This window comes from Danio aesculapii, chromosome 5, assembly GCF_903798145.1.
Source record: "Danio aesculapii chromosome 5, fDanAes4.1, whole genome shotgun sequence".
Taxonomy (NCBI): domain Eukaryota; kingdom Metazoa; phylum Chordata; class Actinopteri; order Cypriniformes; family Danionidae; genus Danio; species Danio aesculapii.
In genome coordinates, this window is record NC_079439.1 from 40,772,646 (window position 1) to 40,795,656 (window position 23,011).

The 23,011-nt window shown below is 34.5% G+C and overlaps 3 protein-coding genes across 3 annotated transcripts; 2 read left to right on the top strand and 1 right to left on the bottom strand.

Annotated features, from left to right (window-relative positions):
• The first annotated feature begins 379 nt into the window (after positions 1–379).
• mccc2 (methylcrotonyl-CoA carboxylase subunit 2) lies at positions 380–11,047 on the top strand. Its single transcript, XM_056458187.1, has 17 exons — positions 380–608; positions 1,545–1,611; positions 1,738–1,822; positions 4,640–4,741; positions 4,845–4,972; positions 5,075–5,187; positions 6,449–6,562; positions 6,632–6,696; positions 6,782–6,881; positions 6,991–7,086; positions 7,171–7,243; positions 7,337–7,413; positions 8,745–8,811; positions 8,943–9,099; positions 9,240–9,354; positions 9,517–9,602; positions 10,818–11,047. Exons 1-17 carry the CDS (start codon positions 471–473, stop codon positions 10,933–10,935), a joined length of 1,701 nt encoding a protein of 566 aa, XP_056314162.1. The 5' UTR covers positions 380–470; the 3' UTR covers positions 10,936–11,047.
• Positions 11,048–11,790: 743 nt separating this feature from the next.
• hspb11 (heat shock protein, alpha-crystallin-related, b11) lies at positions 11,791–12,815 on the bottom strand. The gene is made up of 5 exons (XM_056458189.1): positions 12,614–12,815; positions 12,405–12,511; positions 12,263–12,331; positions 12,119–12,162; positions 11,791–12,031 (listed from the first exon to the last, which is right to left on the bottom strand). Exons 1-5 carry the CDS (start codon positions 12,703–12,705, stop codon positions 11,939–11,941), a joined length of 405 nt encoding a protein of 134 aa, XP_056314164.1. The 5' UTR covers positions 12,706–12,815; the 3' UTR covers positions 11,791–11,938.
• A 2,106-nt stretch (positions 12,816–14,921) lies between these two features.
• On the top strand, positions 14,922–22,751 carry smn1 (survival of motor neuron 1, telomeric). Its single transcript, XM_056456975.1, has 9 exons — positions 14,922–15,058; positions 15,547–15,618; positions 15,704–15,823; positions 16,219–16,416; positions 16,507–16,674; positions 18,942–19,016; positions 21,366–21,476; positions 21,556–21,622; positions 22,658–22,751. The coding sequence occupies exons 1-8, from the start codon at positions 15,011–15,013 to the stop codon at positions 21,610–21,612; spliced, it is 849 nt and encodes a 282-aa protein (XP_056312950.1). The 5' UTR covers positions 14,922–15,010; the 3' UTR covers positions 21,613–21,622; positions 22,658–22,751.
• Positions 22,752–23,011: the final 260 nt, after the last annotated feature.

The following is a 23,011-nucleotide window of genomic DNA, read 5'->3' on the forward strand; positions in this document are numbered from 1 at the left end:
CCGATGAGTGTATATTGATTTGTGTAATTTGATTATAAGATGTGAAAATGCAAATCGTAAATGCAGTGGTGGATATTTGTTACAAAAGTTTTGTGCTTTAGTCAGAAAAGGATATTAGGAAACGTTTAGTTTTTATTTATTTCTTAATTGAATTCATCTTTTTTGAAGTACTGTAAATAAAATGATGAAGGCTGTTTTTATGGGTATCTACGTTTATTTCGTTATTTAATTTCCATATCACAATTTATTAAACTGCAATACTTACAGAACTACGAATAGAAAACATTTCTTCTCTTTTTCTGCCATATGACTTATGTCCAAGGAAAAGGGGCTGTTCCTGTTCTACCAGTTCTCATTGGCAGAGAGGAGAAGTGAGCAAAACTTCATCGTTAACTGTTTGCTGTCCGACCGAATTGAAGCGGTCAGGTCAGAGGACGCTACAGCCAGAGTTCGTCCTTAGAGGATGAACCATGATTCTGCACTATGCAAAACCGGTAGTTTCTCTCATTCGGAGCAGGAGTGTTAATGCTGCCGTTTCCAGATTATATCATGCGGATAAAGTGGCGACAGTGGGCTCGCAGCCCGACGCACAGTCTCCAGTATTTCAGGTAGGCCGCGAATGAAGCCTCGGACTCGAGTTACTGCTATCTGCCGACAGTCGTGCATGTTGTGTCCTTGGCCACCACAAAAAACACTGCTACAGACGTTTTATATATTTACTTTTTCTGAGTTATGGTTAATAATTAAGAGACTGGAAAATAAGTTTGATGTAGTAACGTTACATAAATAAGAAGAAAAGGAAACTTATTTGAATTCTTCACTAACAGGTTGAGACTTTAAGACAAAATGTGTTTTTACATAAGATGAATCTATAAAATGGCAACAGGAAACAAGATTTTTAACATGTATGCATATTTTAAAGAAACATTAAAGTGCGTATATATATATTTCAAGAGGATACCTTTTATATTTAATATATTTCATTATTTTTAATGAATCGATGTGTGCAACAGTTTCACTTGTAAGTACATTAGAACGCTAACGTTACGAGGTTTTTTGAAATATGTTTATTTTAATTAAACATGCAGATGAGTATTTACAGAGCACATCTTAATATTAATATTACATTTGTTTGTAATGAATATACAGTGTATTTAAACGTATGGAAACCTGTATGTTATGCATATTTTAATGTGACTACGTTTTACTGACAGAAGGAAACAGTTCATTATAGAGCTACTTTTTTCTCAAGTGCCTTTGATTAGTTTTTTTTCCTCAAAGAACTTAAATTTGAGTTTATCAAAGCATATTTATAAATAAATTGGAAATGGTTAATCAAATTTAATTGTTTCTATATAATATTTATCAAAGAAATTCTTAACTATGAAAAGTTTCACTCACCTGCTGTGAGGTCACCAAGGTCAATGTCAGAAAAAAAAGATGAATGTGGGGACACCACTTTAAAACATTAAAAACAAGTTATGATTATTTATACAATAAACTTTGCATTTGTTGATTTCATGAACCATTCTTTCACTTTTAAGGAAAATTATGAGCGAATGCAAGCACTGGTGAAGGAGTTGAAGGACAGAGCAGAGAAGATCAAACTCGGTGAGCAAGTTTAAAGTATTTACTTTAAACCACTAAACAGTGAATAAAACTATGCCATGAGGGTATTTTGTGGCAGATTTAGCATATCCACACACTAATGTTTACACAACACTGTCACTTTTACAGGAGGTGGAGAAAAAGCAAGAAACCTACACACATCCAGAGGAAAGCTCCTGCCTCGGGAACGCATTGACAGGCTGTTGGATCCTGGGTAAAAACAAATGTACTGGCTGCATCTGAAAGCACATACTCTCTTGGGTAGATGCTGTCATTAAAGTGGTGGTCAAGTATCTGTTTTTCAAGGTTTGCTTGAGTTTATGGGGTGTATTGTAATGCTTCATTTTTTATTTTTTATGCTTCAATTTTTATAAAATCTTGTTATTTTTCAGGTGTTTTTACGTCTATGCTGCTGTTTTTAAAAAAAATTTTATTGACATTAGTAACAGGAAATACAAAAAAAAAATTATTTATACTAATATCATGTGACCTGAATACAAATTATACATATTTATTGTACAGCTAGTTACACAAATGTTACAGAGGTTAAGGAAAAAAAATATTTAAAGAAAACAAAATAAAAAATCTAAAGAAATAAAAAATAAATATCTCAAACATAAGTAAATTGTGTAGAGTTTTACATAGGTGTACCAAAAGGGATTTGATCATTTAATAGTAATGCTTATAATGATAATATAATTTTTTTTTTTAGCAGTTCAATTGTTTTGGCAGCTTCTTATTTAACGATAGGCAGACAGATTCAGAATAAAGTTTCAAGTCAATACAAATGTTCTAAAATTAGGTGCTGTTTTTGTTCTTCCTAAAGGGTCATGAAACCCCTCTCTTTCTGTTCAAGTCAACCTTTTTTTTTAAAAATTCTCAGAAATGGGCACGGAGCGCTGCAAGTAGAGGGAGGGGTGGGCGTGTCTAGCAGAGAAGGGGGAAAAAAGGGGAGCGAATGTCAGTTGGCTCACAAAAAGAGACACAAACTGTGAGGAGATTCAAGATTTTATAATTCACAAAGTTAAAATTCAAAGAAATAAACAGTAAGTAATTTAATGTCCTGCTACATTTGTTATTTGTAATTTCATATACACAAAACCACAATTTGTTATGTCATTTATAAAGATAATCATGTTTATATAAACACAATAAATAAGGAAGACTTCTCTCCTCCTCAATCCCCGGGTCTGAATGCAGTCACAGTGGATAGCAGTGCAGCAGGTCTCTTGCCCTGTCTATTTTAACCATTAGCCCTGCTGGTAATCTGGAGGATTTAAAAACAGGTGACCACTACAGCATGGATATAGGCGATGTGTCTGAATGTTAACAAACTCAACTTATAAAAGACAAAGTTCGCCATTCAAAGTTCAATTCTCGTACAGCTTTCTTGACAAAATGTTTGCTGCAAACCAACAGCTTTCCTGTATCGGCCCGGACAGAATTGCAGGGAAAAACATGCAACAAACCCCGCGGATCATGGAAACAAACACATACGACCCGTGGCATGCAGACTTGGTCTCACAGCTTGGCAGGTCTGCCTTGCCTTCAGAAAGCACTTGCTCTCATGAATAATTAAGAAGCAGGGTCTTCTCATAGGATAAGAAAACTCCACTATGAATAATAATGACAAACCGATACGTCATCACTCCGCTAGCAAATTCACGCTACGTCACCGATTTTGATATCGCCCCAAAAAAAATTTTAAACCCGGAAGATGAAATTAGCTAACAAAAGCTCAAAATTATCCAGTTTTCCCCACAATTAAAGCTGACAGGTGCTAAAGTTGTCTTAACTGATGCTCAACACACACAAATATGTTAACATCTCAAAAAAGTACTCCAGGGTTTCTTTAAAATAGTCTGTTGACTTCCTGGTTCTGTGAAGCTCCTCCCTGAGAAATACACAATGAGCTCTGATTGGTCAGTTAAGCCATTCCGTTTTATTCACTGACCATAGAGGGTGGGTTCCGTTAGGAAGGGTCCTTCTGAAGGGATTAGAGCAGAGATGCCCAAAGTAGGGTCCACGGGCCAAAGTTGGCCCATAGTAACCTTTGATTTGGCCTACCATCCCATCTGAGAAAAGAAATAAGAAGGATGGAGAGGGGTGTGGCGAATGTCTTTAAAAGAGATCATCATTTCTAATTTGACATATTTTTTCTTTTTTGTTTGTTTTATTGCTGAACTACAAAAAAAGCAAACTGAAATTAAATAAATCAGTTTTTTTAAAATGTAAAAAGATGTCACTTGACTGATAGAGGACTATGCAAAAGACATCGGTGAGGAAATCAGAGCAACTACTAGTGTAACTCAGTTCTGTTATAAATTAGATGTTTTTACTGTAATAAATTGATTATAAAATGTAAAATAAGTGATTCAGTATTAGTTAATATAAAGCAAGGTGTTCTACTTATTTTTAAATATTATAAAATAAATTAGGAAATTTCCTATGGCAACTACATTTACCTTCGGCTCACTAGCCTCACTCAAGTTCGGTTTTTGGCTCTTCATAAGAAAAAGTTTGGGCACCCCTGGATTAGAGCATAAGGATGAGCCCTTATAAATTGAGTACAGCGTGTGACACCAAACAAGGATCATGGCCTAAAGGGTATTTTCCAAAATTCTTCATTCTCAAAGGGCCTTTCGAAGTGACCATTTTTGAGCACTTCAGCTTGGAATGACGCTTCAATATGGCAACCTTGATTTTTTTCACTCCGAAGTGCCCTTTAGAGGGCGATTATATCCCATTTGGAATGCATCCATAGTGTACGTTGAAAGAAATGTGACACATGGGGGCGATAGAAAACTCTTTGCTAACATTTTTACTGCTGTTTAGCAGAACTCTTAGTGGTAAGATTAAAAGTTTTACGAATGCAGGCCCAGGTTTACTACTTTAACCATTCTGTTTTCCACCTATAGTATATGTGATTTCAGATGCAGTCACTGTTATAAACAAACTAAATGTCGTCACTGAAATGGTCCTGGCTCTTCAATTTCACACTGAACTTGTTTTACTGTTTGCCTGAATGCAGGTCTCCTTTTTTGGAGTTTTCTCAGTTTGCTGCCTATCAGTTATATGGTAAGGAGGAGGTTCCTGCGGGAGGCATAATCACTGGTATTGGTCGAGTATCAGGGTGAGAAGCAAACAATACACACACACACACACACTATGTTTGTATTAATAATATCATGCGAGAGATGATGAATTCTAACTCCCTGTGTGTCTGTGTACCACAGGGTGGAATGTTTAATTGTTGCCAATGATGCTACTGTCAAAGGTGGAACCTATTATCCAGTTACTGTAAAGAAACACCTCCGTGCACAAGAGATCGCACAGCAAAACCATCTGCCATGCATATACCTGGGTGAGTCCTCTGAGAGGCTTCATGTTATGTATAGAATAAAACCTTTCTACTAATGCTTGGAGTTTTAGAAGTGAGGTGTACTCGGATCTCTTCTTTTTCAAGTGGATTCTGGAGGAGCCAATTTACCCAGACAGGCAGATGTGTTTCCAGACAGAGATCACTTTGGACGAATCTTCTTCAACCAGGCCCGGCTTTCCTCAGAGGGAATTTCACAGGTCTTTTTTATTAATATTATTTTTTTGTGCGTTGTTTTGTTTTGCTTGTTGGATTTCAATTGGAATGGCTTTAAAATGATTTAAGGCAAGTTCATTTTATTTATATATCACAGTTCATACACAATGGTAATTCAAAGTGTTTTACATAAACAATAAGATTATACTAATCATAAAATTATCACATAGTAAATATAAATATATAAACAACAAATAATTCAAATGGGTGGTTCATTCTGCTGTGGCGAGCCCTGATAAAGCAGGGACAAAGCTGAAGGAGAGTCAGTGAGTGAGAATTAATTAATGATTAAAAGAAATTAATAAATACTTATCCAACATTTAACTTAACTAAAATGCTACAAGCTCACACACAAAATTATTTTTAATGAAAAATATAGTAAAAAAGAGGAAATGTGACATTGTTTTGGTGTGTGGTGTGTTTATTATTTGGATTTAAAAGCATTTGGGTTTAGATTTTATTTTAGTCTTGTTCTTGTTTGCAACACTTATGTGTCAAAACAGGCTCATGTTTATGAGAGAGGTAACTTTGATATGCCTAATGAACAAGTAACCTATGTATTATTCAGTCACAAGATGGCGACAACAGTCAACAACATTGGCCTGACAGACAAGCATATACAGTATATCAGTGTTTCTCAATCACGTTCCTGGAGGACCACCAGCCCTGCACTTTTTCCATGTCTTCTTAACCAAACGAACCTGATTCAGATCATCAGCTCATTAGCAGAGACCGAAAAACCTGTAATGGGTGTAACAGACAAAGGAGACATCCAAAACATGCAATGTTGTGTAATCCTCCAGGAACGTGGTTGAGAAACACTGCAGTAAATAAATGTATTCCTCTAACGGGCATAGTGGCATGTATTAGTTTTGTGTTATTTAAAGCTGTTTTCTTACCTCAGCATTAGCATTATAAATTAAATATGTTTATTTAAATAATATTAAATATATTTTTAAAAATACAGTGTTAATAACATGGAAAATGCATCATCAGTCTTAAAATCAGATTTAAAAATAATAATAATTTTCAATTATAGAAGAAAATACCTATAGAAATAACTAAGCCAGTATGGGATGCCTTCATTTACTTGGCTTAGGCATTGACAACCATTGATATGAGCCAATTTTCAATATAGATCCATAAGTGAATATAAAATGCGCCATGAGATAAACTGTTTTTCTACATCTGTCTTTAAAGGAGCTGATGCATCATGGTAAATCTGTTTTACCTGTAATATTTCAGATTGCTGTGGTAATGGGCTCCTGTACAGCGGGGGGCGCCTATGTGCCTGCCATGGCTGATGAGAGCATCATTGTTCGCAAACAAGGGACCATTTTTCTGGGTGGACCACCATTGGTATGAGCTAAGTTTGACTTAACTGGTTAAGTTTGAGCAGTAGTAAATGTTCAGTTGTGTTTTAAACAGGTAAAAGCTGCTACAGGTGAAGAGGTTTCTGCTGAAGACCTGGGAGGCGCAGATCTTCACTGCAGGTTTGAGAATCACCCAGATGTTTGTATTAATATAATGCTTGATTTTTGCTCATTTAGTCATGTTTGAACATTTGTGTTTCCTCAGAAAGTCAGGCGTAACTGATCACTACGCCCTTGATGATAATCATGCTCTTCATCTTGCACGGAAAGCTGTACGAAGCCTGAACTACAAGAAGAATCTCGACGTGAGGACGCACTGCTATAGTGTTCTCAGAGATGATTAATCTGTCTGATTTTTTTATTTTTTATTTTAATGCTGATTTTGTTCATCCTTTATCGGCCACTGTTTATTAGGTTACTGTGGAACCTCCTGAAGCTCCTCTGTTTCCTGCCGATGAGCTGTATGGAATTGTGGGTGACAACCTCAAACGCAACTTCGACATTCGTGAGGTATTGCTCACAACTTGATCACTGGGATACTAGAATATTAAAATGCATCAAGAGAAAGAACTTAAAGACAGTTCTGACTTTCAGGTTATTGCTCGTATTGTTGATGGCAGTAAATTTGATGAATTCAAGGCCTTCTATGGAGACACACTCATCACAGGTGAAGGTTTTACCATAATCATCTTTTTGTATTTGATTAATTTCAACATGAATTTTTGAACATGCTTTGTTCTTTCTTTCATTCGCTTTCAAGGTTTTGCACGGATATTTGGCTATCCTGTGGGAATTATTGGCAATAATGGTGTACTGTTCTCAGAATCTGCAAAGAAGGTCAGAGTCACTTCATCCCTGTTCTGAACCAGATAAAAGTATAAATATTAAACATTTCTTATTTTCTGTCAGCCTTCATACACAATGTAATTACAGAAGAGTCAAGCTTTAAATAGGAAAATCATCTGAACCAAACTTTTTTTTTTAAGCAAGATGCTAATCTGATTCAATGATTTATGCTAAGCTAAGATAAAAGTCCCAGAACCGAGGATTGGCTGAGTAAATTAAAAAAATTGTAATACTCAACTGTTTAACTTGTAAAACGAGTCTATTTACAAAAAAAGTGGAATGTTCCTTTAAGGCAGGGGTCACCAGACTTGTCCCTGGAGGGCTGGTGTCCTTGGAGTTTAGCCTCAGCCTTAATCAAGCACACCTAAACAAGCCAATCAAGGTCTTACTAGAGTTGCGTCCCAAATGGCACACTATGCACCTATGCGCTATGTACTTTTGCACTTGCACACTCAACAGCAGAGCATATGTATGTAGTGTCGTCCCAAATGGAACAGTTTTTTTTAATAAGCAGAAATACAAACCGTTTCCCAGATGACATTTGACGGTTGCCAATTTAGGGAAATAAATGACCAAACTACGAAATAATACCTGCCATGAGTATAACCGCATTCACCATCAGGAGGCGGCATAATCACTCTTGTAGGAGAATTTTACTTTCACAATCCAAAATAAATAAAGCAATCCAACATGAGTGCCCGGAAGCTCCACCCCTTCCGCTACATGAGCAAAACAGCGGCCATTGATTTTGTAAACTTGCCACACTTGATTTTAACGATTGAATAAGTGTATATGCGGGTAATTAAAGTGCACTTTTTTTTAATTATTATTATTATTTAGAGTTTTCAGTGTGACTGCACTATTTATACTACAAAATAGTATAGTGCAAAAGTATGCGATTTGGGACGCACCTTAGGTATACAAGTTCCAGGCAGGTGTGTTGAGGCAAGTTGGAGCTTGGATCACAAAAATAAAACGCCACCCTCTACTTAATATTCCTTTTCAGTTGGAAATAATTCATCATGTCTAATGCATGTGTCTAATATAATTATAATGTAACATAGAACATGTCTAATGTCTAATCAAGAAAACAAGATTAGAAATACCAAAACCCTACAGTAGCAATTACAGAGCAACTCTAAAGGCAGAGAATATATTGCTCTTGAATGGAATAGTTCACATAAAGTACATTAAAAACCTAGTCCATGTCATCCATGTATTTGTGTGTGTGCGCTTGAAACTCAAATTAGTTGATGTGTCACCCATCAAGTTGTTTTCCATTGTTGGATAGACCACTACAATAAAAAACGTCTATTTTATAGGGAACTCATTTCATTGAGCTTTGCTGTCAGAGAAACATTCCACTCCTCTTTCTTCAAAATATTACAGGTCAGTATTTATACTTCATCTGAACAATTACGATACTGATACTAAATGTTCTGAGAGAATACAAACGTTCTCATATGCCTAGTGAAATTGCCTTCATCACATAATGTTCTCTGTCCCTTTCTTTTCCTCAGGCTTCATGGTTGGCAGGGAGTATGAGGCTGGCGGTATTGCTAAAGATGGGGCTAAAATGGTGACTGCTGTGGCCTGTGCAAATGTGCCTAAAATTACCGTCATCATTGGAGGATCGTATGGCGCAGGGAACTATGGGATGTGCGGCAGAGCATATGGGTAAGCTTTATAAATGAACGGTACTTTCTGAAAAATCCCTGCTCAAAGGCACAACAGTAAAAATATGTTGAATGTGTCTGATTAACTAAAGAATATAGTTGAGGAGCTTGAGATAAACAGCCCCTATGTGCACCTCACAGGCCCAGGTTCCTGTACATGTGGCCTAATTCACGCATTTCAGTGATGGGAGGAGAGCAGGCCGCCACTGTCCTAGCCACCATCACCAAGGATCAGAAGGCCAGAGAAGGAAAAGAGGTAAAAGATGAAAAACTAAACAAATGTACTGATCTTGTTTTGTGAATATTACCGAACTAGATCTCGTGAAAGTTCAATTAGTTTTTTTCTATTTTTTTAAAGAATCTTTATAAATAATTGTTTTTGTTTTTTTATTTATTATTATTTGTGGTGATTTTCCAGTTTACCGCAGAGCAGGAAGCTGCAATGAAAGAACCAATTATCAAACGCTTTGAAGAGGAGGGAAACCCATATTATTCCAGTGCCAGGTAAATAGGTTGACATCAGTATGTTTCAGTGTTCAAAACAAAATATTTTATATGCATTCACTAAGCAACCATTTATTTGAAAAAAGAACAATATTAAAAAAAACAACTGATATTAAAAAACAACAACAATAAAATAATACATTTTTACAAGTATATTTTAAAGTGTAATTTATAATGTCATTTTTTTGACGGCCTAACTGAATTTTTAGCAGTTTTAACTGTCACGTGATCCATCGGAAACCACTCTAATATGCTGATACGATACTGAAAGTGTAGTTTATTATTTTTATAACAAGGGGTGTGTTGATTTATTTTTTTAAACAGAGGTACATTTTTGGGTACATTAGTAAATATTTAGGTAAAGATATTTTTTTATATATATAGAATTGTTTTGTAAAGTAATACAAGAAGAAAGAAGAAGAAACATGAAGAAATGTCTTCAATACTGGCCTGAAAGGCAACATCAAACAAAAAGTTCAGAACACAACCATAATGATTAAAATATCAAGAGAAACAATGTAATTGAATACATTTTCAGGATCGTTTTTAACTCCAGCTTATTAAACAATAAAACACTGATAGCCAATCAGAATCCATTGAAATATAATCTGCTTGCAAAATTTAAAGCTACAGACCACATTGTGGAGAAGCACAAAGCTGTTTGATGTTAAGCCTTCTTTTCAAACATTATTTCATTACATTTACTATCTAGAATACAATATTATTATATCATGGATCGTTATAACTGTTATATCATGGAAAATAATGATAAAATATACATGGAGGTTTTGCAGGCTAAGATGGCAAATTGACGTATAAAAATACCTTTGCCGCTATTGAAATTGCTGGGGAAAATGTTTTTTGTGGTGTTTTTATTCCACTACACTGACTGCGATTTGCTAAATTCTCCATTGGATTAGACTGATTACAAGAGCTGGATTCACTGGTCAGATGCGCTAGAAACACAGTTCACTGAAGACATCTGCTGACTAATGCAAAAATAAAAAAGCATAATCTAAAAAAAATAAAGCTTGTTTGCTGGTGTGGACACAAAAATAGTCAAATATTATATTTATAGTTCTAATCCTTGGTGTGAAATGCCCTTCATGTTTGAAATTGTACAGTTTATGTTATGACCAGACAACAAGGGCATACTACTTTTTCTACATGTGCCTAGTCTGATTTTTGCTCTGTTTTACTTCTCTAACCATTTAGATTGTGGGACGATGGGATCATTGACCCTGCAGACACTCGTCTTGTCCTGGGTTTAAGTCTAAGTGCTGCTCTCAATGCCCCCACACAGAAAACACGCTTTGGGGTCTTCAGAATGTGAATCTGGTTTTGTGAAAGATTAGACACTTGATTTTCTCTCCATTTTAGGCTCTACACACTAACGTGTTTTGTCTTTGTATATTTGACATCTACAGTAAAATCCATAAAACCAATTAGTGATGCGTTTCATATGTTGTGTGGATATCTGGTTGTTTTTAGGTATAATACATGTACTTGAATTATTTGTTGTTAATATGGTCCAACATCTCTGATAGTTTACTGTCAGTAGTATAAAGACGGAGTTTTTGTCCATTTAGACAAATCGTTTAATATGTATAATACAATCAATGTGCTCTGATTTTGGAAATCAAAATTACTTTACAACATGAAGACGCCAGAGACAGGGTCGTAGCAACCGGGGGGACAGGGGGGATCCGTCCCCCTCACTTTAGTCATTTTTTAGTCATTTAGCAGACAGACCATTTTTTAGTCATTTTAGACCATTTTTAGTCATTTTAGAGACAGACCATTTAGAAACAGGTGGTTAAAAATTATATGAACATATGATCTCATACAGCCGTCCCCCCCACTTTTAAAATGTCCGCTACGCCCCTGGCCAGAGATGTATTGCTTATTTGCATTTATTTATGTATGAAAGGGTGTAGGACTGTTATAAAGTTTTGTCTGTTTAGTTGTTTTTAAATTTGTATATTTAAATTATATTTAAAATGTTTTTAATTGTCATCTTTTGTTGCCTATTTTAAAACCTTTCCATCTGTGTTTTAATACTTTTAGCTTTTGTTGAATCATACAATTACTTTTATTACAGTTGTCAGGGCAAATTTTCATTAACATTTTTCATCCAATATATGTATTTTTAATGCTTTATTTTGATTAAAGATGATTCAGAAGTCATAATAACACTGGAGGATACTTGAATAAACAACTGAAAAATTAAGAAAGATTTATTTAAGAAAAATATACAGTGAGCCACGTGGTTAATTTTATATCAAAGCTTTAGATGAAAGATGCTTGTTGAAAATGTACAAAAACAGATGCGGATCTCATGACTCTACACTAACTTTGTGCACAGACACAAAATGGTCATATCCAGACAATATAACAAACCGCAAATGTGTTGCATTTGATACATTTACCTGGAGAGAAAGGAAAAATGATGGGATCATGAGTGTGCAACATGAAGTGTTTTACTGTATGTGAAGATTAAATGAAATGTAACTCACAGAAACGTCGTTGGCCTGCAGGCTGCTCTCTGTGTGCTCAAACTCTGAAACAAACAATATTCCCGTAAATATGACGCTCAAAAATAAACAAATAGACAGGAAAGTTAATGAATGTCAGTGTAACACGAGTGGTTTCAGATCTACCTGTATCTGCAACCTCTTCAAAATGATCAACATCGTCGGATGTGCTCTTTTCTATCCTCAGTTTTTGAACTGCAATGAAATAAACTACATTAGACAACGGTATATTAGATAGCATCCCATAACTGTTTATTTTTATGCTTACTGTTGTAACTGTGAATGGAGAGTGTAAGAATCTTCATGTTGTCTGGGAAACGGATGATAAACTCCTGTGGAAACAGGCCTGTGGTAATCCAGAACGTCTCTGTTTTTCTATGGAAATAAACGAAACACATTTATGAGACAAAGATATTCATCCAAAGTTTTGTTTGCGTTAGCTAAATTCAGTTAGTTGGCTCTTCACAGTCCACAAACCCGTCGATAATGTTCTCCGGTGGATGATTCTCGTCGCCCGATGAAGCCAGCACAACCTGAGCTCCGTATGAACTCAAAGCAGCATCCAGCATTATGAATTTTAGATATTTACAGGTACATTAACGTCGGAAGCAGCAGTTTTAACGCGGGGGAAGCATAAGTTGCATAGCAACGGCAAGCCCGAGTTGTTGTTGACGAGTCGTTTTTGTGAATCGGTTTGTTCGAACGGTTCATTTCAAAGAACCGGTTACTCAAAGGAAGCAGTTTTATTTATGACAACCTTTTTCTTTTTTACTTTTTTTATTGTAACAACATCAGGCAATTACAACAGATAGAAATACAAACGGATAGAAGTATAGTACAAGCAATACAAATATTACTTTTTGCAACAAGAGAAATGTGACAATTTTTTAAGAAATATAATAAAGGTGAAGGAAAAGAAAGACAATGAGAAAGAAAAAGAAACAAAAAATAAGCAAGGGCACAAGAATTTTTTTTTATGCAGAATATTGAATAAAGCACATGTTTTTTATGTTTTAATTGCTTTCTTGTTTTGAGACTCCGTGATGGTTTTTAGGTACAGTTCCAATTCTCGTTTAAAAAAAGAAAAAAATTGGCTTACATTGACTATATTTGCATTTGTGTATTAAAAAAAACTTTCCAATAAATAAAATGAGGTTAATACGAAAAGTTGAACCAAGGAATTGTTTTTCTTTATTATAAAACCCCAAAACAACATGTCTATAGCTTAAAGAAAGCTTAAAGAAAAATCACCATTAACCTTTTGGACAATTAGAGAATTCACATCAGACACTTTGTTTATTAAATATTATGCAAGTCTTTTTTGTTGTAATTTCATATATTCCAGTTTCATTACAGCCTGATTGGTTAATAAAAAGTAAATAAAAACTATAAACTAAGAAACAAAGCAAAATGTAAATACATAAAATAAAACAGCAATATGCTCAAAAACAAACATGATGGCAGGGTAATAATAAAACAATAATAATGTAGGCTAATTACAAAGAGACACAAAGAAAGAATATAAGGAGACAGTCTTAATGGAACAAATAAATATGAAGAGCCAAGAAACCTTTTTATTAATATGAAGCTTGGCTAATATGAAACATAATTTAATTATGTACACTACTGGTCAAAAGCTTCTCCTGCTCAATAAGGCTGCATTTATTTCATTAAAAATACAGAACAAATTGTAAAATAGTGAAATGTTATTGCACTATAAAATATCTGTTCAAAAGTAGTTTATAATTTAATTTAATAATTTATTCGAGTGCTTTTACAGATAATTTTTTAGCTTTATTACGGCAGTCTTCAGAGTCACATGATTCTTCAGAAATCACTCTAATATTATTATTATTAATAATAATAATGATAATAATAATAACAACAACAACAATAATAACTATAATAATAATGATGATAATAATAATAATAATAACAACAATAATAATAATAACTATAATAATAATAATTATTATTATTATTATTATTAATATTATTATTATTATTATTATTATTATTATTATTAATAATAATGATAATAATAATAACAACAACAACAATAATAACTATAATAATAATGATGATAATAATAATAATAATAACAACAATAATAATAATAACTATAATAATAATAATAATTATTATTATTATTATTAATATTATTATTATTATTATTATTATTATTATTAATAATAATGATAATAATAATAACAACAACAACAATAATAACTATAATAATAATGATGATAATAATAATAATAATAACAACAATAATAATAATAACTATAATAATAATAATAATAATTATTATTATTATTAATATTATTATTATTATTATTATTATTATTATTAATGGTGATTGTAATAAAAGCAGTAATGACTGGAGTAGTAATTTAATTTGAAACTACATACAATAAAAAAGCAGTTATTTAAAATTGTAATACATTTTTAACAATTTTTACATTTAGTAAATGCCACCATGATGAACACAATAATTTCCTTACAAAAAAAACATGGGAAAAAAAACCCTGACCCCTCACATTTCACCGGTATTGTATGTTTTCCCAAATTTTATTTTGAATCGTCGAAAAAAACAACATATGTTTAAAACTAAATTCAAAGTCACTTATAAAATAAGACTGAATAAACGCCGACATATCTGACCAAATCTATCTGTACATGAGCTTTCCTTCGAATGTGCTTATCGAGTCATAAAAGATTCACTACGACTGCTAAAAAGATCCGACTCAAAAGAACAATTAAATCGCGAATCGGACATGGCAAGCGTCGCGTGATTTGAACGTCATCAGCAGCTGCGTTCATCAGAGTGGCGCACGTTGGACTTGGGAAATATTTTACATTTTATACATCCCCATGGCCAATGGTGCAGAAGATGTCGTATTTTGTCGTGGCACGGGTCAAGTATGTATTGAGCCTTTTATAAGAAAAGATAATTCGCTATGTTAGATTTAGCTAGACTCGTTATTTAAATTGAAATGAGCATATCTGATTCCTTTTACTCCTTTTTAGCTGTTGTTTTGTTAGCTGCACATCTAATAGAAGTTATTTTATTATTCCTTACCTTTGTAATTTAGTTTTACAGTTAGGTAAAGGGATTGTTCACTCCAAACGGAAAATTCTGTATTTACTCGGAAAGTTAAAAACCTGTAATCATTGACTTCCATAGCATTTGCATTTCCCACTATGAAAGTCAGCAGTCACGAGGTTTCAGCTTTCTTCTAAATATCTTTTGTGTTTAGCAGCTAAAAGAAACTCAAACAGGTTTGTAACCACTTGAGGGAGAATAATGACTGAATTTTCAGTCTTGAGTCAACTATCCTTTTAGAAAAACAGCAAAAATGTAGCATAGCCCAGAGTTGAGTGTTTAATGATCCCTTCTCTGTCTTCAGAGTGATGATTCTGACATTTGGGATGATACAGCTTTGATTAAAGCATACGATAAAGCTGTTGCATCATTCAAGGTAACAGTGATCTTTAGAAAGTTACATTTAAGTTTATCTTTCTTTAGTAAACTCGATGTTGTTTTTCTCCTCTTTTACTCAACAGAATGCTTTGAAAGGTGAGGATGGTGCGACCCCACAAGAAAATGACAACCCAGGGAAGAAGCGGAAAAACAACAAAAAGAATAAGAGCAGAAAAAGATGCAACGCAGCACCCGATAAAGAGGTAATCACAAACCGTCTGTCAGTTGATTTGGAGTTCTACAGGGTGTCTGCTTAAAATGTTTTAAATTATTTAAATTCATTTAAAAAAATCTTCAAATGTTTTAAATTACAAAAAGTTAATTTTAGGCCTTAAAAAGTCTTAAATTCACTGAAATATTTTTTTGTAGGTCTTAAATAATTTTAAACAGGTCTTAAGTTTCCTTAAGTTAAGTTTGTTTTTAATAGTTATTTAAACATTTTAACCGGGCCATTAGAAAAATTCCTTGGCGTTTAGCCTAGTGCAAGTCTTTAATTTCGTTCATAATGGTCTAAAAAGTCTTAAATTTGATTTGATGAAAGCTGTAGAAACCCTGTTCTAATACAAGCAGATGCTGATGGACTGAATGTGTTTTGCAGTGGCAGGTTGGAGACTCCTGTTATGCGTTCTGGTCTGAAGATGGCAACCTGTACGCTGCCACCATTACCTCAATCGACCAGGAGAAGGGCACCTGTGTGGTCTTTTACGCGGATTATGGCAATGAGGAGGAGCAGAAACTTGGTGACCTTCTGACTGAGCCTCCAGACATGGATGAAGATGCTCTGAAGACGGCAAATGTATGTAGGGTGTGACGTTTATATCACTTGGATATTTAAGGATTGAATTCTACAGTTGCATAATATTGACGTTTGTTTGCTTTAATACAGGTCAAAGAAGCAGAGTCCTCCACAGAAGAGAGTGATCGCTCCTTCACCCCACAGAAGTCTGGTCATGCAAAGCACAAATCTAAAAGCAATTCTCCAATGGGACCCCCATCATGGTTTCCCGGTTTCCCACCTGGACCCCCACCACCACCACCACCCCACTTTAAAAAGGTGAACATCTCTGACTGCCATTTACTTGCTTGCATGCAGACATACAAAAAGGGTTAGTTCACCCAAAAATACAGACTGTTCACATAATAGCAATAGAAAGTAATATATGGACATTTTTATGTTTGGCATAAACATTATGTATTAATAGGGTCCCTATGATGAAAATTATCTTTTGTAAGCTGTTTGGACTGAACTGTGTGTAGGTATAGTGTGTCCACAGTCAATTTGGAGTAATATAAAGAATATAAATCTCTTTTTGTAATTTCCTGATATTAAAATAGAATCCAAATCCTTCCCCTTTTGAGGCACATTGCAACGTGATGTAGGAGTGTGGTTTTCCTGACCACCAAATTGATTGACAGCCACGTATTAACATGTCTCCGTAGTAACGCGTATAATTAAATCAACAAGACAGGACGTGCGCAAATAAACTGGGACTAAAAGCTCTGTTCAGCTCTCTGTGATCATCAATCATCATCAAATGTGATCAAGAATGAGTTTTACAAGTTTAAAACGCTTTTAAAACAGTGCATGTTTGTAATGAATTACAGCGATTTTACCATCTTTACTTTATCACCACAGCCGCATGTCAGTACAGTTATAAAAGAAGACGCTTCAATCCTGGTTTGTGGACGTTAAATCAGGCTTATTTAGTACATTAACATAATGGATATCCATACAGCAGTGAATAGTAATGTGTATCCCGTCACATTTGAAATTCAAAAACAGTGCAAAGTTAAACGCACACGGTGTGTGTGTGTGTGTCCGCTGTGTATGTGTGTGCGGGAACTTTGTAACAACATTGTGTTTGACTCATTGTGACAGAAAATCTTGAATCAACTCCACAACTAATACATCAAATAATCATTTGGAAAGTTCTTACTGTAGTTTTTTTCACAAATGTTACTTGAGTATTTTCTGTCACTGTGCCGTTTATCTGACGCAGCCAAAGCAGAGATTGAGGCACACTCTGTTAGGCACATGGGAACGGTGGGCGGGGAGAACTAGCATTAAAAACACAGGCAACAAAAACCGCTACATTTTGTTCAGAGCAGAAAATTCAATATTCTGAAAGGTAAAATTAATAATCTGATGGGTGGGTACAAAATGTGCAAAATAAAATAAATAAAATGGGTAGGTAGCTGGAGTAGGGTCTGAAATACGGGAGACTCCCAGGAAAAACAGGAGTGTTGGCAGGTATGCTCACACATACACTATGCACTCTGACTACTTCTATATTGTTGATAAGCTGTGCTGGGCATTTCACTCTGTCTCGCGCTGAAGCCTGTCAGTGTCGACCAATCGCAACAGGCTGTCATCGGTCCAATCAGCGCAGATTAGCTTCGCGCTAAGGAGGGGTTTGGGAACAAATGAATCGCTGACAGTTCATATGGGAGTCCCTGGAATAAGTAGGTTAAAATAAATCCATATTATAAGACCATGAAAGTGTTTTTTTGACCTTGCATGCATATTAGACTGTTGTTGGAGACCCATACAACCTAAATATGACCCTATTTAATCTATAGTAGGCGCTCTAAGTTATTTGTTGGCCTGACAATTTTTCATTGGATGAACTTTTTTGTCTTGTGCATTACCCAGAATATAAAAAAAACATATCAATACATTTAGTTTACTTTAATCATTACTATCGGAATAAACAGAGACTTTTAACCAGCACAACAAAAAATGATTCTGAAGACAATCACCTACTGCACCTCTGAAGTCAGATGTTGTAAATAGACCCTGTTTACACCTGAGATTAAATGGATAGTTCACAGAAAAATAACTCATTGTTTCCTCAACCTCAAAAGGTTCCAAACCTTTGAATTTCATTCTTCTGTCAAACACAAAAGAAGATATTTTGAAGAATGCTGAACCTGTAGGGGTTTCCATAGTAGGAATTTAGGAAAAAAACAAATACTAGGGAAGTCAGTAGTTCCAGCTTTCTTCAAAATCTCTTTTTTTGTGTTCAACAGATAAAGATGTCCACAAGTGAATCTCTGGTTAAATACAAGCATAAATGTGGCATACACTCATTATGAGCATTAATATGTGTCTGAAGGTAATGTCTAAAGGTATCCATTCATTAGTGTATCCACTCTGGATTGACTATGTTTATTAATATAGGCGAACACAAGTCCCTGTTATTTGTACTTCTGAATGCTTGTGTGTGTTCCTTGTGATCTCCAATCTTTTGTGAGTGAGTGTGTGTGCCAGCATGTTATGTGCATTACACACAAGACTGAGAGACCGTTTTTTTTCTTCAGATGGATGGCAAACGAGGAGAAGGTCCTGGTCCTTCCTTTCCTGGATGGCCTCCCATGATTCCACTCGGTCCACCGGTAGAAACAATCTGCTTTTCAGACCTATGTGTATTTTTAACCCTTGTGTGCTGTTGGGGATACTTTCATCTACTCTGTGGTGTTTTGAGCTCTTATTTGCCCACAACTTTCTGTTTCAGCAAATGGAATGATTGCTGGTGACTTCTTATTTTGACACATATTTTGGGAAAATGCTTTGGAGTTTTTCTAAAATTTAACAATACACTTAGGGCAAATTTACTACCCTTTCGTTGTGTTTGTGGCTGTTTTTGCCCCATTCACTTCCATTATAACCACATTTTTTATTGTGAAGCTATAACCATATAATCATGCATTCTTGATTGTTGGTTTTCCCTGTTGGGAAGAGGTACACTTTGTGAATTTGTTTTTTAATACTGTTAATCATCATTTACAGTGCAAAAAATAAGCTTAGTTACTGACTTTTATATAGTACATCGTGAGTATGTGTGAGAGATAGACCTTTGCACACTTACCTTGATATGTTTGAGAAAATAAAAAATATGCAGCTCAGCTTTTAGAACATAGTAAGTGTATTTATGCAGACACACACTATATTCTGCTGTTTCACTCCATTGAACTTCCTATAAAAGCCAGATCTAAAGGGTTATTGGTGCCATATGTTTCTGGAATATATGTGGACCTATATATTTCTGACATAGAGTATATGGGACACCTTACACCTTACTACCCTTACATAGGGTATTACATTTATGGACACTTATGTTTCTGGAATATATGTGGACATGTTTTTCTGTCCACATTGTGACATTATATATGTGGATATATATATGCTTCTGAAATATTTAGGACATTCATGTTTCAAACATCTAAATTATTTATTGTATATGTGTGTATATATATGTGTATATATATATATATATATATGTGTGTATATTATATATATATATATATATATATATATATATATATATATATATATATATATATATATATATATATATATATATATATATATATATATATATATATATATATATATATATATATATATAATCCTAATGTATTTATAAGTAATAATGTAATAGTTATACACTTAAAATGTTTGACTAATATGGTAGGGTGTATGCTAAACTAGCAGTACAGGCTAATTCACATATTTCACGAACTGAATCATAATATTAAAATGGGGAATATTTTTAGTACAAGACAACATGTGATGTTTCTGTCAGTGACTCTGACAGTTAAAATGAGTACATTCACTAAGTGGTTCTGTCGCTGTGTTTAATACTTTCTGTGCATGACTGGTATTTGTAATGCCACATGCATTGTAATGTGTTTTATATTGGTAGTTCATTTTGGTATAAAAATAGTTAAATGTTTGTTAAGAGTTACATTTTCGCTGGAGGAAACAGCTGTGATTATGAGGTGAGCACTGAGGAAACAGATGATTGGAAACCCGATTGCTCCTATATGACAAGTGATACAAGTGTATCCATAGCAAAGAACTGCAAATAAGCATATTTTATAACAATTTATCAATAAACACACACCTTGTTCTCTCGCTCTGCACAGCTGCGGTTTGCTGATCAATTGAAAAATGAAAGTCAGGGAGGAGCCGAATTCTGCTGCCATCTTCATATCAAATTTAAAGGGGACAGACACAATAATTTGGTCTACAGTTTATGAGCTAATCGGAAAAGTTTTATGGAGGCTGAGTAGAAATATAGGGGGGCTACAGCCCCCCTAAAATAGGCCTAGCGATGCCAATGTTCCGATTCTGACATATATGGGGACATGTATGTTTCTGGCATATATGTTTTGACATCTATGAGACATATAAATGTGCTTTACACATATGGACATGTATCTTTCTGACATACATGTGGACATAGATGTTATTTTTACATATATGGGACATACATTGTGTTTTATACATAAATGTGCCAATTATGTTTCTGGCATATATGTGGACATATGTGTTATGCTGCCAACTGATGATCAACAGAAAAAAATTACTTATTTTGCCTCAACAATCAAGAATGCATGATTATATGGTGTCGTGGCTTTGCAATCAAAAAAATGTTGTTATAAAGGAAGGCATAATGGCAAAAACAGCTATGAACACAACGAAAGGGTAGTACATTTGAACAGTACACAAAGGTTAAAAATCGATTATACAGGATGGATGGGTGGATCTTCACTCTTGTGGGTCAGATATGGACAAACACAATCATTGGGTTAAAAGGTTTAAATATTATTTAACGTTTAGGTTTGTCCATTATTTTACTATATTTTTGGTTACATCAACCACCCAACATTTTTAGAGTGTGGTCAAAGCTTTACAGAGAGTGGGATGAGTGTATTTGTAATGGTGATGAATTGGTGCAGATGATCCCACCACCGCCACCAATGAGTCCAGACTTTGTGGAGGACGACGAGGCTTTGGGCAGTATGCTGATTTCTTGGTATATGAGCGGCTATCACACTGGATACTATATGGTACAGTTATTTTTCTTGTAATTTACAAGCATCTCTTTGTCCACCTGCTTTTTCACTTTTTGCTTATTTTTTTAAACAGGGTTTAAGACAGGGCCGTAAAGAGGCTGCTGCATCCAAGAAGTCGCATCGGAAATAAAAACCCAACGGTTTGTTTTTTTTCAGTCTCATAATTTCACATGAATCACTGTTAAATTTGAATTTCTAGATATCAAGAGGGTTTGGGTGGGGTTGATTAGAAGTGTATATTACCTGACACAAGTCTTGTCATCAATCTCAGTTGTAAGAGCAACAAATAAGAACTTGACTTTTAGTTGATAATTTTGAAAAGTTGCAGAAGGTAGATTTTTCCGATAAATCATCTGTTGAACTGCATTCCAATCATCACAAATACTGCAGAAGACCTGTTGGAATCCGCATGGACCCAAAAGTCTCATAGAAATTTGGTTTGGGGTTACATTTCAGTATGGGGGCATGCGAGAGATCTGCAGAGTGTATGGCAACATCAACAGCCTGAGGTATCAAGACATTTGTGCTGCCCATTACATTACAAACCACAGGAGAGGGCAAATTCTTCAGCAGGGTAGCGCACCTTCTCTTACTTCAGCCTCCACATCTTAGTTCCTGAAAGCAAAGAAAGTCAAGTTGCTCCAGTATTGGCCAGCCCAGTCACCAGAAATGAACATTATTGAGCATGTCTGGGGTAAGATGGAGGCATTGAGGATGAATCCAGATAATCTTGATGAACTCTGCAAGAACGCTTTTCTTTGCCTTTCCAGATGACTTTATTAAAAAGTTATTTGAGTCATGGCAGAGATGTATGAATACAGTCCTCCAAGCTCATGGGAGTCATAAACAATATTAATTCTTTTTCCACTGCACCATGACTTTATATTCTATACTGGACATTATTTCAGTCTAAGTGACAAGACTTTTGTCTAAGCAAAGTCAGACCTTACTGTCGTAATTAAATATAAAAATCAAGGCATGATCATGTTTTATTTTGGTAAAATACGTGTAATCTAGAGGCCTTTGTTTTTCATATAAGCCACTTCTGATACCAACTGATCAACTAGAAGTCAAGTTATTTTGTTGTTCCTAAAACTTGGATAGGCAACAAGACTTTTGTCAGGTAGTGTTAGTAATTTTATCAAATTACTAATTTATCTTTTTTCCCCCAATAGAGTAGGATATGAACAGGATGCTGCAGAAGACATAATTGTTCTTTTTTTTGTATTGTTTGTAAATAAATTAAAAGTAATTGTGCTCTTTTCAAAAGCGTGTTTGTGTTCGCATTTTTTAAAAGAGATGATTTCAGTGAGAATCTACTTCAATCTACTTCAACAAATATTATTGAACAATTAAATGAAATGTATTAGATGATAATGTTCAAGTAAAATACCTTCTATTTCAAAACAGTTGAGTAATATTTATTTTTTAAATATTTGGTGTCAAATATGCAAGTCACGAGTTATACATTCAAATTAGTTAAAATAAACTACATACTGGTCATGAATAAAGGTTCATACTGTAATTCT

Coding starts and splice junctions, on each gene's coding strand:
- mccc2 (XM_056458187.1), top strand. CDS start 471: ATGATTCTGCACTATGCAAAACCGGTAGTTTCTCTCATTCGGAGCAGG. Junction 4,742..4,844: donor GGTATTGGTCGAGTATCAGG/GTGAGAAGCAAA, acceptor TGTGTACCACAG/GGTGGAATGTTTAATTGTTG. Junction 9,603..10,817: donor CCATATTATTCCAGTGCCAG/GTAAATAGGTTG, acceptor CTAACCATTTAG/ATTGTGGGACGATGGGATCA.
- hspb11 (XM_056458189.1), bottom strand. CDS start 12,705: ATGCTGGATGCTGCTTTGAGTTCATACGGAGCTCAGGTTGTGCTGGCT. Junction 12,332..12,404: donor CTCCATTCACAGTTACAACA/GTAAGCATAAAA, acceptor ATTTCATTGCAG/TTCAAAAACTGAGGATAGAA. Junction 12,163..12,262: donor TGAAGAGGTTGCAGATACAG/GTAGATCTGAAA, acceptor TGTTTGTTTCAG/AGTTTGAGCACACAGAGAGC.
- smn1 (XM_056456975.1), top strand. CDS start 15,011: ATGGCCAATGGTGCAGAAGATGTCGTATTTTGTCGTGGCACGGGTCAA. Junction 15,619..15,703: donor AAGCTGTTGCATCATTCAAG/GTAACAGTGATC, acceptor TTTACTCAACAG/AATGCTTTGAAAGGTGAGGA. Junction 19,017..21,365: donor TGATTCCACTCGGTCCACCG/GTAGAAACAATC, acceptor GAATTGGTGCAG/ATGATCCCACCACCGCCACC.